The 15,082-nt window shown below is 50.3% G+C and overlaps 1 protein-coding gene across 1 annotated transcript in view; it reads left to right on the top strand.

Moving 5' to 3' along the window:
• The window catches only part of LOC129708545 (kin of IRRE-like protein 1), a 159,502-nt gene extending 157,317 nt beyond the window's left edge, over positions 1–2,185 (top strand). The window contains exon 15 of the mRNA XM_055654346.1: positions 45–2,185. Within this exon, the coding sequence (XP_055510321.1) occupies positions 45–452 (408 nt within the window). The 3' untranslated portion in view covers positions 453–2,185. The remainder of the gene's footprint in view (positions 1–44) is intronic.
• Positions 2,186–15,082: the final 12,897 nt, after the last annotated feature.

Here is a 15,082-nt window from a genome sequence, read left to right as displayed (position 1 = left end):
TGCGGCAGCTGTCGACTGATCCTCCTCCTCCTCCTCACCTGCAGGACCCGACCAATGGTTACTACAACGTGCGGGGACAAGAGGAGCGGCCGGCATCACGGACCCTGCTGTACACTGACTACAGACCAACCGCGGGGCCGCGCTTCGACCCACGTCCCCCGTCCCGTCTTTCACACGCCAGCGGCTACGCCCAGGCTCCAGGTGTATCCTCACTCGGGGGCTCGGCTTTCGGAAGACTGCCCGACTTTCCCAGCGAGGGCGGCGCCGACGCAGTCAGCCAACTATCGTACGAGCCCTTCGCCTACCCGCATTACGGCCTGGCCGTCTATGGCCGACCCTACGACCCCTTCGACACCGCTCATAAGTTCGGCGGGGCCGCCCGTTTCTCCTACTCATCCTCGCAGTCCGAACACGGCAGGCCCTTCCAGCAACGCATGCAGACTCACGTCTGATGGGTCGCCCCAAAAAACCAACCATGGCTCCACCCAACACAACCCTCGTTCCACAACCCAGGCCACAGATGGACCAAGCCCTTCATGTTAACATAACCCTACCCTCATCCAACCTCTCCAGGTTTCCACTCCACCCCCACCACATACTCATGTCTGAGAGTCCCACATCCCAACCCCCAATACACCACGCTTGAGCAACCACCACCCCATCCACCACTAACATAAACACACATCAATGTGCACCAACCTCATTCCTCCCGATACAACCACTTTTCCCAGCACCCTCACCCACTACCCCAACCCACCCCACCCACTCCTACGCACCCCTCCCATACCCATTGCAGACCTTTGCCTAAGCGTACCCCACCTCCACCTGTGTCCGGGACTACCTACAATCTGTGTTGCCCACACCCCGGGCTGGAGTGAAGACCGCTCGGGGGAGGCTGGCATACAAGGGGGAGGAGAGTGGACATGACTGGACCGACCCCATCCACCCAGCAGGTGCCTTTCGAATTGTGACCAATCAGTGTTGAAGTGGGAAAAGAGCCGGCACCACTCAACAGTCGGAAGACGGAGAATCCGGGAATCAAGTTGGGTCCTTGATCTAAGCCACTGCTCCCTCTTTCCGTTTCTCCACCTTTTTTGCTGTGATTCCCTCCTTCCCCTTTCTCTCCTATTACATTCCTACCATCCCCCACTCCGCAACCCTTCTCCTAATCCCCTCCTCCACATCCCCTCCCCCACCTCTTCCCATCGCCCCCCACCCCCACCTTTCCTTATCCTCGTCCTTTTCCCCTGCCTCTCCCCATACATTAGGCTCGAAGGGCCGAATGGCCTACTTCTGCACCTAATTTCTATTTCTATACCTCCCACACTTCTCCCCTGACCCACCTCTCTCATTCTCCCCTCCCACCTCTCCCATTCATTCAGATGCATTCCTCTCTCCAACCCAGTTCCCATCAGGGAACCAAAGGCCTGTCCTTCCTGGATCTGTGACCTCGGGGGGGATAGCTACCCTTCGCTTTCCAACTGTGAGTGTGCGCTGCCTCAGCGACCCACCGCGAGAGCATGTATATATTTATACTTCCTCTGGTCGTCTATTTTATATAAACCGTGTGTGTGAGTGTGTATGGACACAGGCGAGAGGATGTGAATATATATATTATTATATATAAGCAGGGGACAAGCCCCTCTATATCAAAACAGAGCTTCCAATTGTATCACAACAGATGGACAACGACCCGTGTGCGACATGAGGAACATTCCAGATGGTGGTGAGAGATCAGGAACGTGACCAATCCACCAATCATTGACCATTCTCCTGAATAACCTCTCCCTCGCAAAAGGCATGTGACAGGACGCATCATCCCGTGCGCCTTCCTCGGTGCTGTGTGATAGGGATGTGTAGAGTTGCTTCACTCTGTATCTGTAAGGTGCCCTGGGAGTGTGTGAACGAGACAGGGTAAAGAGAGCTTCACTCTGCAATGTTTCCTGCCCCTGCACTTAGTCTGAGGACCACAATCCCAGACCACAGTTCCACGAGTCCGGCGGGTACTTCCCCTTCGATCAGAGGCCGTGCCCCTGTCGACAGGTTGGGGGAGAGTGTCAACCCTTGCCCACTGCCCTTCGCATGTGGCAGTTACCGCCGTGTTTGGGCTGTCACCATTGAGAGAACGACCTCAGTTGTAAGTTTTGAAGTTGATTTAAAACTATTAAAATTGAATATTAAAGGTTTAGAATTGTGTTAGCAGGCAATTTCTGTATGTTCCACACTCAAGCCCCCCTCCCCCACCACAGTCACTCGCCACACGCCCTCACAATCACTCTCCACCCCCACAATCACTCCCTGCCCCCCACAATCACACCTCATACACCCCCCACAATCATACCCCCCATACACACCCACAATAACACCCTATACACCTCCACAATCACTCCCCATCACCTAACGTCACCCCACAATCATGCCACATTCACCCCCACAATCACTTTCTCCTCATCCAAAATCACTGCCCACCACTCAGTCACCCCACCACGATCACTCCCATCGCCCCAAAGTCCCATCCGCCCAAAATCACTCTCATCCCCCACAATCACTACCGCTACCCATACACTCCCCACAATCACTCTCCCATCCCCCACAACCACTCCCCACCGCACCAGTCCCATCCCCCAGACACTTCCACTCCTCATCTTGTCCCACACAAACTTACTGAATCCAGTCTTCCACTCACTGTCTCTCCCACACTCACGTCTTTCACTCCAAATCTCACTTTCTCCATCTTTCTCACACTCACTCTTTCCATTTCCCAAAACCTACACTCTCCATCCTTCCCACAGTCACTCACTGTCCCTCCCGTACTCACTCACTCCTGCACTTACTCTCCCTGTCTCCTTGTCCCTCCAGTACACGCCTTCATTCTACCTGTCCTTCCCACACTAAATCTCTCACTCACTCACTTTCTCAATTCCTTCCAGAATCTCACTCAGTCTCTGCGACTCTCCAACAAGGACGAGAGAGACGTCGGTCAGCAGGCAATGGGGGCGGGACATGTGATTCAGCGCGATCATTGGAGGAGGGAGGTGTCAGTCAGGTGAAAGTGGGGGTGGGGGAACTGAGGATAGAACGCGGTGATTGGAGGAGGGAGACGTACAACATTGGGCACAGATCTGCGCCTCATCCGCAGCCAGGATCGATCCCAGCTCTCCGGCGCTGTCCCGAGTGCCCCCCCCCACGCCCGGTGGCGGCCAGAGACGTCGGGTGTCAGACGGGAGCTGTACCCCCAGGCCCACAGTCAGCGCAGAGAAGCAGCGCTAAACCCAGCTGAACTCTGCCTGGCCCGCCAGGTTAACCTACAGCCCTGCCTGGACTTGCAGGAAATATGGCCCAGGTTTACAGCCAGCGCGCAGAAGCAGCGCTGGTGTCCCGTCAGTCCAGACAGGTCTGTAGGTTAACCCGGCGAGACAGGCAGAGTTGAGCTGCATTTAGCGCTGGATTGAGCCTCCGAAGCATCGCGTGTGTGTGTGAGTGTGCGTCATGAAATGGTGTCCTCCCGGTCCCCTCCATATTTTGATAGCGATTTCCGTGCCTGATTGGCCTGTACGTCTTTGGAGTGTGGGATGAAACCAAAGATCTCGGAGAAACTCCATGCAGTCACGGGGACGTACAAACTTCGTACAGACAGCACACATAGTCGGGATCGAAACCGGATGTCTCCGTACCGCTGCGCCACCGTGCGGATGAATGAGTATTGCAAGAAGAGCAAATATGAGTTTGGGAGAGGTGAAGGATGTGTGTGTGGGTGTGTGTGTGTGTGGGTGAGGTGAAGGACGTGTGGGTGAGGTGAGAGATGTGTGTGTGTGTGTGTGTGTGTGAGAGAGAGAGTGGGTGTGGGTGAGGTGGATGTGTGTGTGTGTGTGTGAGAGAGAGAGTGGGTGTGGGTGAGGTGAAGGATGTGTGAGTGTGTGTGTGAGAGAGAGTGGGTGTGGGTGAGGTGAAGGATGTGTGTGTGTGTGTGTGAGTGTGTGATTATATTATTGGCTACCCAAAGGCCAGCGGGAGATAGAGGGGCAGATATGCAGACAGGTTTGGGAAGGATCCAAGAACCACAGGTTTTTTTTGTAGTGGGAGATTTTAACTTATTCAATATTGGCTGGGACGTACTCAGTGCAAGAGGATTTGATGAGGCAGAAATTGGTAGGTGGATCCAATATTTTTTTTCTTAAACAGTAAGTGGATAGCCCGACTCGAAGAGAGGGCCACACTTGCCTTTGTATTATGAAACAAGCCTGCCCTGGTGACTGGTGTTGCGGTGGTATAATTTGGAGACATTCCTCACAACTACATAACTTTGGGATTGACATTGGGCGAGAGAATATTTGAGGGATGGAGTGTGGGAGGGACAGATAGGATGGCAATGGGACAGACAGTGACTGCTGGGTGGACGGAGAAACTTATTGCGGGAAAGATGGAGCAAGTGTGTTGGAGGGACAAGGAAAACGTGTGAGAATCTGGTGAAATATACAGAGAATTAAGGGACAGAAGTTTAGGGGGAACTTCTTTACGCAGAGAGTGGTGGCGGTGTGGAATGAGCTCCCAGTGGAAGTGGTGGAGGCAGGTTCATTGGTATCATTTAAAAATAAATTGGATAGGCATATGGATGAGAAGGGAATGGAGGGTTATGGTACGAGTGCAGGCAGGTGGGACTAAGGGGAAAAAAATTTGTTCGGCATGGACTTGTAGGGCCGAGATGGCCTGTTTCCGTGCTGTAATTGTTATATGGTTATATGGTGACTGGCGGAGGCGAATGAACATGGGATGAATGGGGAGAAAGATTCTTGGCAGAGAAACCAACTCCCTCCAGATATGATGAATCTGATCAGAGTGATTATCGGATTGAAAGGGATGGGAAGTGAACGGGGACGTGTGTCAGGGATGGGGCGGGATTGTGTGAGAGGATAATGACGGAGACATGTAGTGTGGGTGAACATACAAATTGATTGTGGGAGGGAAAGAGAGTAAGTGTAGGACAGTCAGATAGGACGGGGGTTATTCTTGACAGATAGGATGTCTAGGTAGAGTGTGTGAGATAGGGTTGGGGAGTGCGTGTGGGTGGACTGGATGGAGAGTATGAGATCAATGAGGATTATGGAAGGAAGGCAGAGATTGAGTTTAGGAGATTGTGAATGTAGGAGAGACCATAAGAGTGAGTGTGTGGCGGATGAAAATGGTGAATGTGGGAGAGACAGAGAGAGGGAGCGTGGTAGAAATACAGTGTGGGAGAGACGGTGGGAGAAAATGTGACAGGAACGGAAAGTGAATATGGCAGTGAAAGAGGGTGAGAGTGTGGGAGAGATGGAGAGAGTGCGTGCGTCAGCGACGTTGAGTGTGGGATGGACGGGGAATATTAGTGTGGGAGAGGGTGGACGTGGAATGCGAAATGAGAATAAATGCCGGAGAGTCAAATATAATATGCGTGTAATGACAGCGAGTGTGAATATAGGCGTGAGCGGGTATATGGGATGGACGCGGGGTGTGTGGGAGGGGATAAGGACGGAGAGAGTGATTGCGGGGGCAATAAGGAAGAGGAGAGCATTACAGGAAGGACGGATAGTATTGAGTGTATGAGGAAAGACAATAGGTGGGAGAGTGTGTAGTCTGAACGGAGAGAGTGATTGTCGGAGAGAATGAGTGGGAGAGATATGGTCGGAATCAGTGCTTGTGGAAGAGATAAAGTGGTCGTGAGAGACGAGCGTGGTTGAGAGCAGAGATGCAGAGAGTGATTGTAGGAGAGGCCCGGTTGGGGAGTGGTAGAGACACGGTTGGGAAGAGCAAGTGTACGGGGAGTGTGAGTGCGAGAGAGGCAGATAGAGTGAGTCAGACAACATCTCCGTCACTTACTCTTTTTCTCCAGAGATGCTGTCTGACCCGCAGTTACTCCAGGTGTTTGTGGCTATCTTCGGTTTAAATCAGCACCTGCGGTTCCTTCCGACACGGATAGTTTTGGAGGGGATGGAATATGTAAGTGCGTTGGTGAGGGGGTGTGTGGGGTCGACAGCGAGGTTGAGTATGGGAGTGATAAAGTCATAGTCGTATAGCATGGAAACAGCCCTTCAGCCCAATTCGCCAATGCCCACTTGGCGGAGAGACCCGAGATAGTAGGTGTGAAGGGAGAGAGTTTGTGCTTGGTATGGAGGGGCGAGGGCTGCAGGGTCCGAGAGAATGGGTGTAGGAAGGAAGGTGAGAGGGAATGTGGGAATGACGGGTAGACTGAGCGTGGGGTGGGCAGAGAGAGTGCAGAGGGAGCGTGGGAGATACAGAGAATGTACTTGTAGGAGGGACGGGGGAGAGAGAGAGAGAGTGTGGGAGAGATTACGAAATTGTTTGCCGAGGAGATGGTGAAAGTGAATGTGGGAGATACGGAGTGTGAGTGAGAGAGAGATGGAGAGGATGCCTGTTGGCGGGACGGGGAGAGTGAGTGGGTGTGACGGGAGAGTGAGTGTGAGAGGGAAGGAGAGAGTGATACTTGGCAAACATGGGTGTGGAACCGTACACGGCCGTCTATATTTAGCAATCTTCCAGCTGTCAGTCTGCAGATCGGCTTCCAGTGGCTTTTAACTCGTTATCCGTCCCACTGGCAACCTTTTAACCCTCTTGCTTCAGCTGACATTTCTCTCTTTCCTCGGCCAATGATCCACTTCCATTGCCTTGGACAAGGAAGCGTTTCACCAGCAACTGCCCCTAAAGGTCACTTGCACGGCACAGGAGGCCTTGAAGTCTATGAGGCCTTGAGATGGGGGCTCGCTAGGACTGTCAGCAGGCAGCACCCACACTAGCTCACTAGGTTAGTGTGAGCTACTTTCCACACCCACCTCAATCCACTTGGTGAAATAGCTCCCACAACGAGTTTAGGTTTGAAAACGAGTAAAGACATCGATATGGTTCTCAGTCAGGACATTGAGAGCTATGAAGAGGAACCGCAGGCGGTAGCGATATTAGTTTCAACCTCCCTATTGGTGAAATAAATGCCCTCTCAAATCTCCAGCGAACCTTACACTCTTCACCTTGAATCTGCGACTTCTAAATCGAGGAAGCTTCACGTACACACTTTCTTCAGGGATGGTGCCTGGCCCGCTGAGTTACTCCAGCAATTTACGTTCTTGTTTTGGAAATCAGCATCTGCAACTCCTTGATTTCTGCCCTCTAGTGTAATGTGGAGATATTTCCTCTCTACCCTGTCTATGTGCGCCTCTACCTGGCGCTCCTCAGCCTCTTCCTCTCTAGGGAGAACGGCCACTGCCCTCCCGGTGTCGCTGCGTAACTGAAACGCTCCGTCTGAGGCAACATCCAGGTGAATTTGAAACAAAAACATGAAATACTGGGAACATTCAACAAGTCAAACATAAGATGGAGATAGAAACTGTAATCGTTACCGCACTGGGGTCGCACTGGGACCCTTTGCCAGGAACGAGTACGAGAGAGGTGCAATTAGTTTACCGTGGGAGGGTTGTTGGGGGAAAACGAAGGAAGCGTCCGTGACAGGGTGTGGTGAAATCGGGAAATGGGGCCAGTTATTTGCCCTACGAGTTGAACGGGTTCTTTGGATCTGTCTTCACTAAGGAAGACACAGACAATCTCCCAGATATACTAGTGGCCAGATGACCTAGGGTGACGGAGGAACTGAAGGAAATCCACAATAGGCAGGAAATGGTGTAGGTAGACTGATGGGACTGAAGTCGGATAAACCCCCTGGGCCTGATGGTCTGCACCACAGGGTACTTAAGGAAGTGGCTTTAGAAATCGTGGACGCATTGGTGACCATTTCCCAATGTTCTATAGATTCAGGATCAGTTCCCGTGGATTGGCGGGTAGCTAATGTTATCCCACTTTTTAAGAAAGGCGGGAGAGAGAAAACATGGATTTGTAGACCAATTAGCCTGACATCGGTGGTGGGGAAGATACTGGTAAATTATAAAAGATGAAATAGCGGCAGATTTGCATAGCAATAACAGGATCGGTTCGTGTCAGCATGGTTTTACGAAGGGGAAATCATGCTTGACTAATCTTCTGGATTTTTTTGAGGATGTAACTAGGAAAATGGAAAAGGGAGAGCCAGCGGGTGTAGTGTACCCAGACTTTCAGAAAGCATTTGATAAGATCCCACATAGAAGATTAGTGGGCAAAAGTAGAGCACATGTTATTTGGGGTAGGGTACTGACATGGATAGAAAATTGGTTGGCAGACAGTAAACAAAGAGTAGAGATTAACGGGTCCCTTTCAGAATGGCATGTAGTGACTAGTGAGTTACCACAAGGCTCGGTGGTAGGACCGCAGCTATTTATAATATACATTAATGAGCTGAAGGGATTAAAAGTAACATTAGCATATTTGCAGTTGACACAAAGCTGGGTGACAGTGTAAACTGTGAGGCGGATGCTATGAGGATGCAGGGTGACTTGGGTGAGGTGGCAGATGCATGGCAGATACAGTTAAATGTGGACAAATGTGAGGTAGAAACAATGAAACATGGAAAATATGTGCAGGAGGAGGCCATTCGTCCCTTCTGTCATCTACTTTGTTGGCAAGAACAGGAAGGCTGATTATTATTATATCTTGGTTTCCTGAATGTGTGATGTTAGAAAAAGGGGCAGTACAACGAGATCTGGGGATCCTTGTTCATCAGTCACTGAAGTTAAGCATGCAGGTACAGTAGGCAGTGAGGAAAGCTAATGGCATGTTGGCCTTCATAACAAGAGGTGCTTAGTATAGGACCAAAGAGGTCCTTCTGTAGTTATGCAGGGCCCTAGTGAGACCACACGTGGAGTATTGTGTGCAGTTTTGTTCTCCAAATGTGATGAAGGACATTTTTGCTATTGAAGAAGTGCAGCGTTGGTTCACAAGGTTAATTCCCGGGATGGTGGGACGGTCATATGTTGACAGAATGGAGCGACTGGGCTTGTATTCACTGGAATATAGAAGAATGAGAGGTGGTCTTATTGAAACATAACATTATTAAGAGATTAGACACGCTAGAGGCAGGAATCATGTTCCCAGTGTTGGGTAGTCCAGAACCAAGGGCCACAGTTTCAGAATAAGGGGTCGGCCATTGAGAACGGAGATGAGGAAAAACGTTTTCACCCAGAGAGTTGTGAGTGTGTGGGATTCTCTGGCAGTGGAGGCCAATTCTCTGGATGCTTTCAATAGAGAGTTAACGATTGTGCCCTTTCCAGCTAATCGACATCTTATCAAAAACTGAACACAATACTCTCAATGTGGTCTCACCAATGTTTTGTGCAACTTTAATATGACTTCCCAATATCTATACTCAATTCTCTGATCTGATGAAGACCAAGCCTTCTTGACCATCCTATCTACTTGCGACGTCACTTTCAAGGAACGATGTACCTGCATTCGTAGATTCCACAGCTCGACAACTCTCCCCAGAGCCCTGCCGTTTAATGTGTAGGTCCTGACCTGGTTTGACCTCCCAAAATGCAACAGCTCGCACTTCTCTGTAACAAATTCCATCAGCCATTCCTGAACCCACCTGCCCAACCGATCAAGATCCTGCTGCAAAATTTCACAGCCATCTTCACTATCTACAAAAGTACCCCCTTTAGTGTGATCTGCAAAATTACTCAGATGCACTAATTCAAATCATAGATATAGATGGCAAACAGCAAAGGATCCAGCACGGTAGCCTGGGATACATCACTAGTCACTGGCCTCAGTCCGAAAAACAACCTTCTACCCTCATCCCATGTAGCCTTTCATCTCCAGGCCTTACATATCTGTTACCCACACCAGTCCCTTTACCATCTTTATCGCTGTAAACTGTTCCAACCTGTACATCCCTCGTTATCGCTGTAACTCTCCTTCGTCCCTAAACCCCACTCGCCTCTGTAGATCAGTCCTGCATGCAACACCTTAGTACCTCCCTAGTTCTGTAACTCGCCTGGCTCCTACACCGTTCTCCATATCTGTAAAGAACTCAGGCCTCTACATCCCTCCCGATCCCTGTAATCCCCCCCCCCCCCCTCCGGAACCTACACGTCCATGTTACTGAAGAGCTCAGCAGCCCGACATCCTCCACTAACCCTGAAAGACCTCCAGCTCTAAACGCCTCCCAACGCTGGAAACCCCTTTGGCCCTTGAATTCCTATCACTATAACTGCCCCGGCTCCTACCGGCCTCCCAATCTCCGTAACCCCTTTACAACCATTGAACCACTCCCTGTATATATAGAATAGAACAGCACAGGGACAGGCTCTTCGCCCCGCAATGTCTGTGCCAAACAAAATGCCGAGGTAAACTAATCTCATAGACAGGATCCATCCCCATTCATTCTCAGCATATCCATGTGTTAATCACAAAACCTCTTAAACGATACTACTGTAGCTGCCTTCCCCACCTCCACTGGCAGCGCGTTCCAGGCACCTATCACTCCGTGTGTTAAAAAAACCCCTGCCTCGTACACCTTCTTTAACCTTCTGCCATCTAGTCTTTGACATTCTCAACCTGTTAAAAAAAAGGATGAATGTGTATACCCCCTATTTTGTATATTAGTCATAGTCATACAGTTATTCTGCACAGATTAAGCCATTAGGCCCAGCTTTTCTATGCCGATCAAGTTGCCTCCATCTATACTAGTCCCATCCGTCCGCGTTGGGCCCGTAGCCATCTAAACCTTTTTTTTAATCCATGTACCCAAATGTATTTTAAATATTGTTAGAGATCCTGCCTCAACTACCTCCCCCGGTAGCTCATTCCATATACACAACACCCTCTGGGTGCAAATGATGCCCTTCGGATTCCTATTAAATCTTTCGTATTTCACCTTAAACCTATGCACTCTAGTTTTTGATTCCCCTATTCTGTGTTAAAGATTCCGTGCATCGTGAGATGTAATCCCACGATGATCTTATGCACTCACAAAATAATCATCTCTCATCCTCCTATCTCTGATCACTATATCAGATCTCTCCTCAAAGTCTGGTGTTTTCCAGAGAGCACTCCGATTTGTCCGATTTCTCCCTGTTGTTAATACCCCCTAGATAGACACAAAAAGCTGGAGTAACTCAGCGGGACATCTGGAGAGAAGGAATGGGTGACGTTTCGGGTCGAGACCCTTCTTCAGAATCCAGTCAGTGTTCTGGCAAGGCTCTCGCTTTCTTCCTGTAATAGGCGATCAGAATTGCATGCAATACTCGAAAAGCGAGCTAACACAAGTCGTATAGTGCTGCGTTATGACTCTTCCACACGAGGCCCCAACCTCGAAGGCATTTATTACCACCCGCTCTACTTGCGTTGCATGTTTCAAGTAGTTATGGCCGTGAACCACGAGATCCCACGATCTCTGCACATCAAAGCTGTTGAGGATGTACAGGGTTAGGGCGGCATAGCGGTGTTGATGAGGTTAGACGTAGGAATGGGTATGGGGGCCGGAAGGGGTCACGGCTGATGGCAACTTCTAGTTTACCTGCCAAACCATATAACCATATATAACCATATAACAATTACAGCACGGAAACAGGCCATCTCGGCCCTACAAGTCCTTGACGAACAACTTTTTTTTCCCTTAGTCCCACCTGCCTGCACTAATACCATAACCCTCCATTCCCTTCTCATCCATATGCCTATCCAATTTAGTTTTAAATGATACCAATGAACCTGCCTCCACCACTTCCACTGGAAGCTTATTCCACACCGCTAACACTCTCTGAGTAAAGAAGTTCCCCCTCATATTACCCCTAAACTTCTGAGCCAAAGTGCTACCATTTACACTTGCTCAGATTAAACTATGCACATCATCCAGCCGCAAGGATTGATCTCATTCATCACAGTAAACTGCTCCGATCCCTACACGCTGCAAATGTCTGATGTATCCTCACCTCCTGAACCCCTCGCTATCTCTGCTACCGCGTCCCCCCCTACATCTCTCTGTGACGCTCCTCCAGCCTCTACAAACCACCCTATCGTGATGACCCCTGCGCTCTCACCTTCCTACGTCGAAACCTCAATCAGCCCCTCCCTGCACACGAAGGAAGCGTCCGTGACAGGCTATCTTTGAAAATCCCTACAGCCTCCGCACACCTCATTATCTCTACAACCATACGAGTACAGGTACATGATCCTTTAAAGTGGGGTCACAGGTAGATAAGGTGGAAGGGCTTTTTCCATGGAGCGTTGGAGGCTAGGGTTTGATCTTTGAGACGTATAAAATCATTGGGGAATTGGTAGTGTGAATCTCAGTCTTTCAACTGGGGTAGCGTACCTTTTGTACCCGGAGGGTGGGGATATGGAACGAGCTGCCAGATGAGCTGGTTGAGGTATGTACTACAGTATAACAGCATTTTAAATTCACTTGATAGGTGCATACTGTAAATGGGAACAGTTTAGGAGGGTAATGGCCAAACGGGGGCAAATACGACGACCTTATATGGGTCGTAAGGATGTGTTGGGCCGAAGGGCCTGTTTCCGTGCTGAATGATTACAACTTATCATCATAACCTTCCCAGTTTCTGCAACCCATCTCTCACTGTAACCCCGCCAGTCCACACACCAGTCATTATTTCTATCACCCCTCCAATCCCCGCACACCCACCTGTATTTGTAACCCTTCCAGTCCCAACACCCCTTCCTTTATCTGTAAGCCATTTAGCTCAATGCGCTTCCCATCACTTCTTAACAATCGGTCCTCCCGATCTCTGTAACCCCGCCAACCTTAACCACCCTCCCAAAGCCCCTTCATTACTCCTTATATGTGTAATTCCTTTAGCCACAAGCAAGATCTCGGGTCACTAGAAGCTCTACCTCTGTGGAACACTCAGCACATACACCTTTCCCTTTCTCTGCTGCTCCCCTCAGCTCCTACATACCTCCTTATTTCTGTGACCCCCTGCGGTCGCTGCACTCCATCCTAGCTCTATACGCTCTTTCTATATCCGTAACCTCATCCAACCCTACACACCACCATATCTCTGTAAACCCCTCCGGCTACTGCACTGTAAATAACTCCAGATCCCGAATCCTCCGAATGTTTCCTGAATCGTTCATTTCAACACCTCACTCCATCTCTCTCACCTCAATCAGACTCTGTACACACCCCCTGTCTGTGTAACCACACCGTCCCCTGCAATCCTCCCGACGTATGTATCCCCTCCAACCACTGCACACCTCCTTGTCTCTGTAATCATCCGGCCGCTAAACCTCTCGCTCCCTCTGTAACTCCCTCCATCCCCCACACCCTCCATATCTATGTAAACACCTGCAGCCCCAGCGCCCATCCCATTTATATAACCCCATTCCATCATCTACACTCCCCTCATCACTGAAACCCCCTCACCTCCTCGTGCCCTTCCTTGTCTCCATAACCTACTCTGGTCGCCACTACTCCCCATACTAATCGTTATTTCTGCTCTCAGTAAACCCCTCACGGCCACCACCCTTCTGGTGATCGCTGTAATTCCCTTCAGTGTCTACACCCCATCCTATCCCTGTAATCTGCTCCAGCCCCATGCACCCTCCCTGTCTGTGTAACCATCCACTGCCCATACATCCCTCCCTCTCCTTTTAAGTCCCTGCATGCCTCGCATCTCTCCCTATCTGTACCTTCTCCAACTTCAACACCCGTCCCTATCTCTATATTCCCCGCCGGCTCCCAAATCCGTCGCTTTCTCTATAATCTCGAATCGGTCTTTAGCCGATATATATATCGGCTTCCATCGACAAAACCAAGCCTGTCCTGTCCCTGTCATGCCGCAGAATATTACCACTACAGTTAACTCCACACCCCTCCACCCCCCGCCGAAAGACGAAAACTTCCCTTCACCATAACGTTCCCCGAAAACTGGAGGAATTGAATGAGATTTTGGACAGTCAGAATGAATTGGAGGACGTCGGTGAATTTGGACCGTGGACAGTGAGGAGTGAATGATAAGGGGGCGGGTCGCTTAGTATTGCGGATGGCTGCATTGAAGAGCGGATTCCTGGCCTCTCAGCATTTAAGCGGACAGGTTATCCAACCGAAGTTGCAAAGCTGAGCTCTCTCTCCCGGGTTTCAGGGCGATTGCCGACGTTTGCTTACCCCAGTCTGCGCCGCACAGAATGGATTACGAGCAGTAATTGAATCCTCGCGGCTATTTTTAATTGGGCAGATCGTATGTGGATACAAACTGGCTGGGCTTTCAACATAGCTGATGGGTGGAGAATTGAATCCGGCACGATGTGATCTCATCGGACCGGGCTTCGAACCGTTCTCCCTTCCCTTCCCGATTTGCTAGGCGGTTGGAAGTTCTCTTTTTTTCCCTCACCATCCGACACACTCTGCTCAATTCAATGTCGGGTGTGATACTAGAGGAAGAGTGTCCCGTGCTGTCTCCCCCAACACTTAACACCCAACCTTTCCCCCTCCCATTGATTGTGTGTTGTGTGTGTGTGTGTGTGTGGGGGGGGGGGGGGGGGGGGGGTGGAGGTGCCATCCCGTCGCGGCTTTTCATTAAAGCCCTGGGTATGTCCTCCTATCTCATAACCCTCCTCACTCCCTCTCTTCCCTCACCCCGCTCCCGCTTTCTCTCCCTCTCCCTATCTGTCTCTCTCTCTCGCTCTTCCCCCCTCTCTCTCTCTCTCTATATATATATATATATATATCTCTCTCTCTCTCTCTCTCTCTCTCTCTCTCTATCTATCTATCTATCGCTCTCTCTCTCTCTCTCTCTCTCTATCTCTCTATCTCTCTCTCTCTCTCTCTCTCTCTCTCTCTCTCTCTCTCATCACACACACACATACCCGTCTCCCCTCTCCCTTCCTCTATTATCCTCCCTTTCTCTCCCTCCTTCATTCCTCCCCTCTCTGTTCCCCTCTCTGCCTCCCTCTCATTTTCTTTTCTCTTTCTCCCTCACTTTCTCTCTTTATTTCTCTCTCTGTCCCTCTCTTCTTTTCCCCCCAAGCCCTTTCCCTTTCCCTTTTCCACACTTCAACCTCTCCCCTCTCCCAATCTCACTCTCTGTCCCCTTCCATGCACGCTCCCTCTTCCTCATGGCCTCTGAATGTTCGCTGTTGCCCCTAAATCCGAGCCCCACCCTCAGCATCCTTTGGTTGTCGAGCCCAGGGACATCACAGTCTGAAAAGC

This window comes from Leucoraja erinacea, chromosome 24 (assembly GCF_028641065.1).
Source record: "Leucoraja erinacea ecotype New England chromosome 24, Leri_hhj_1, whole genome shotgun sequence".
In the NCBI taxonomy this organism is placed as follows: Eukaryota; Metazoa; Chordata; class Chondrichthyes; order Rajiformes; family Rajidae; genus Leucoraja; species Leucoraja erinaceus.
This window is presented reverse-complemented; position numbering and strand designations above follow the sequence as displayed.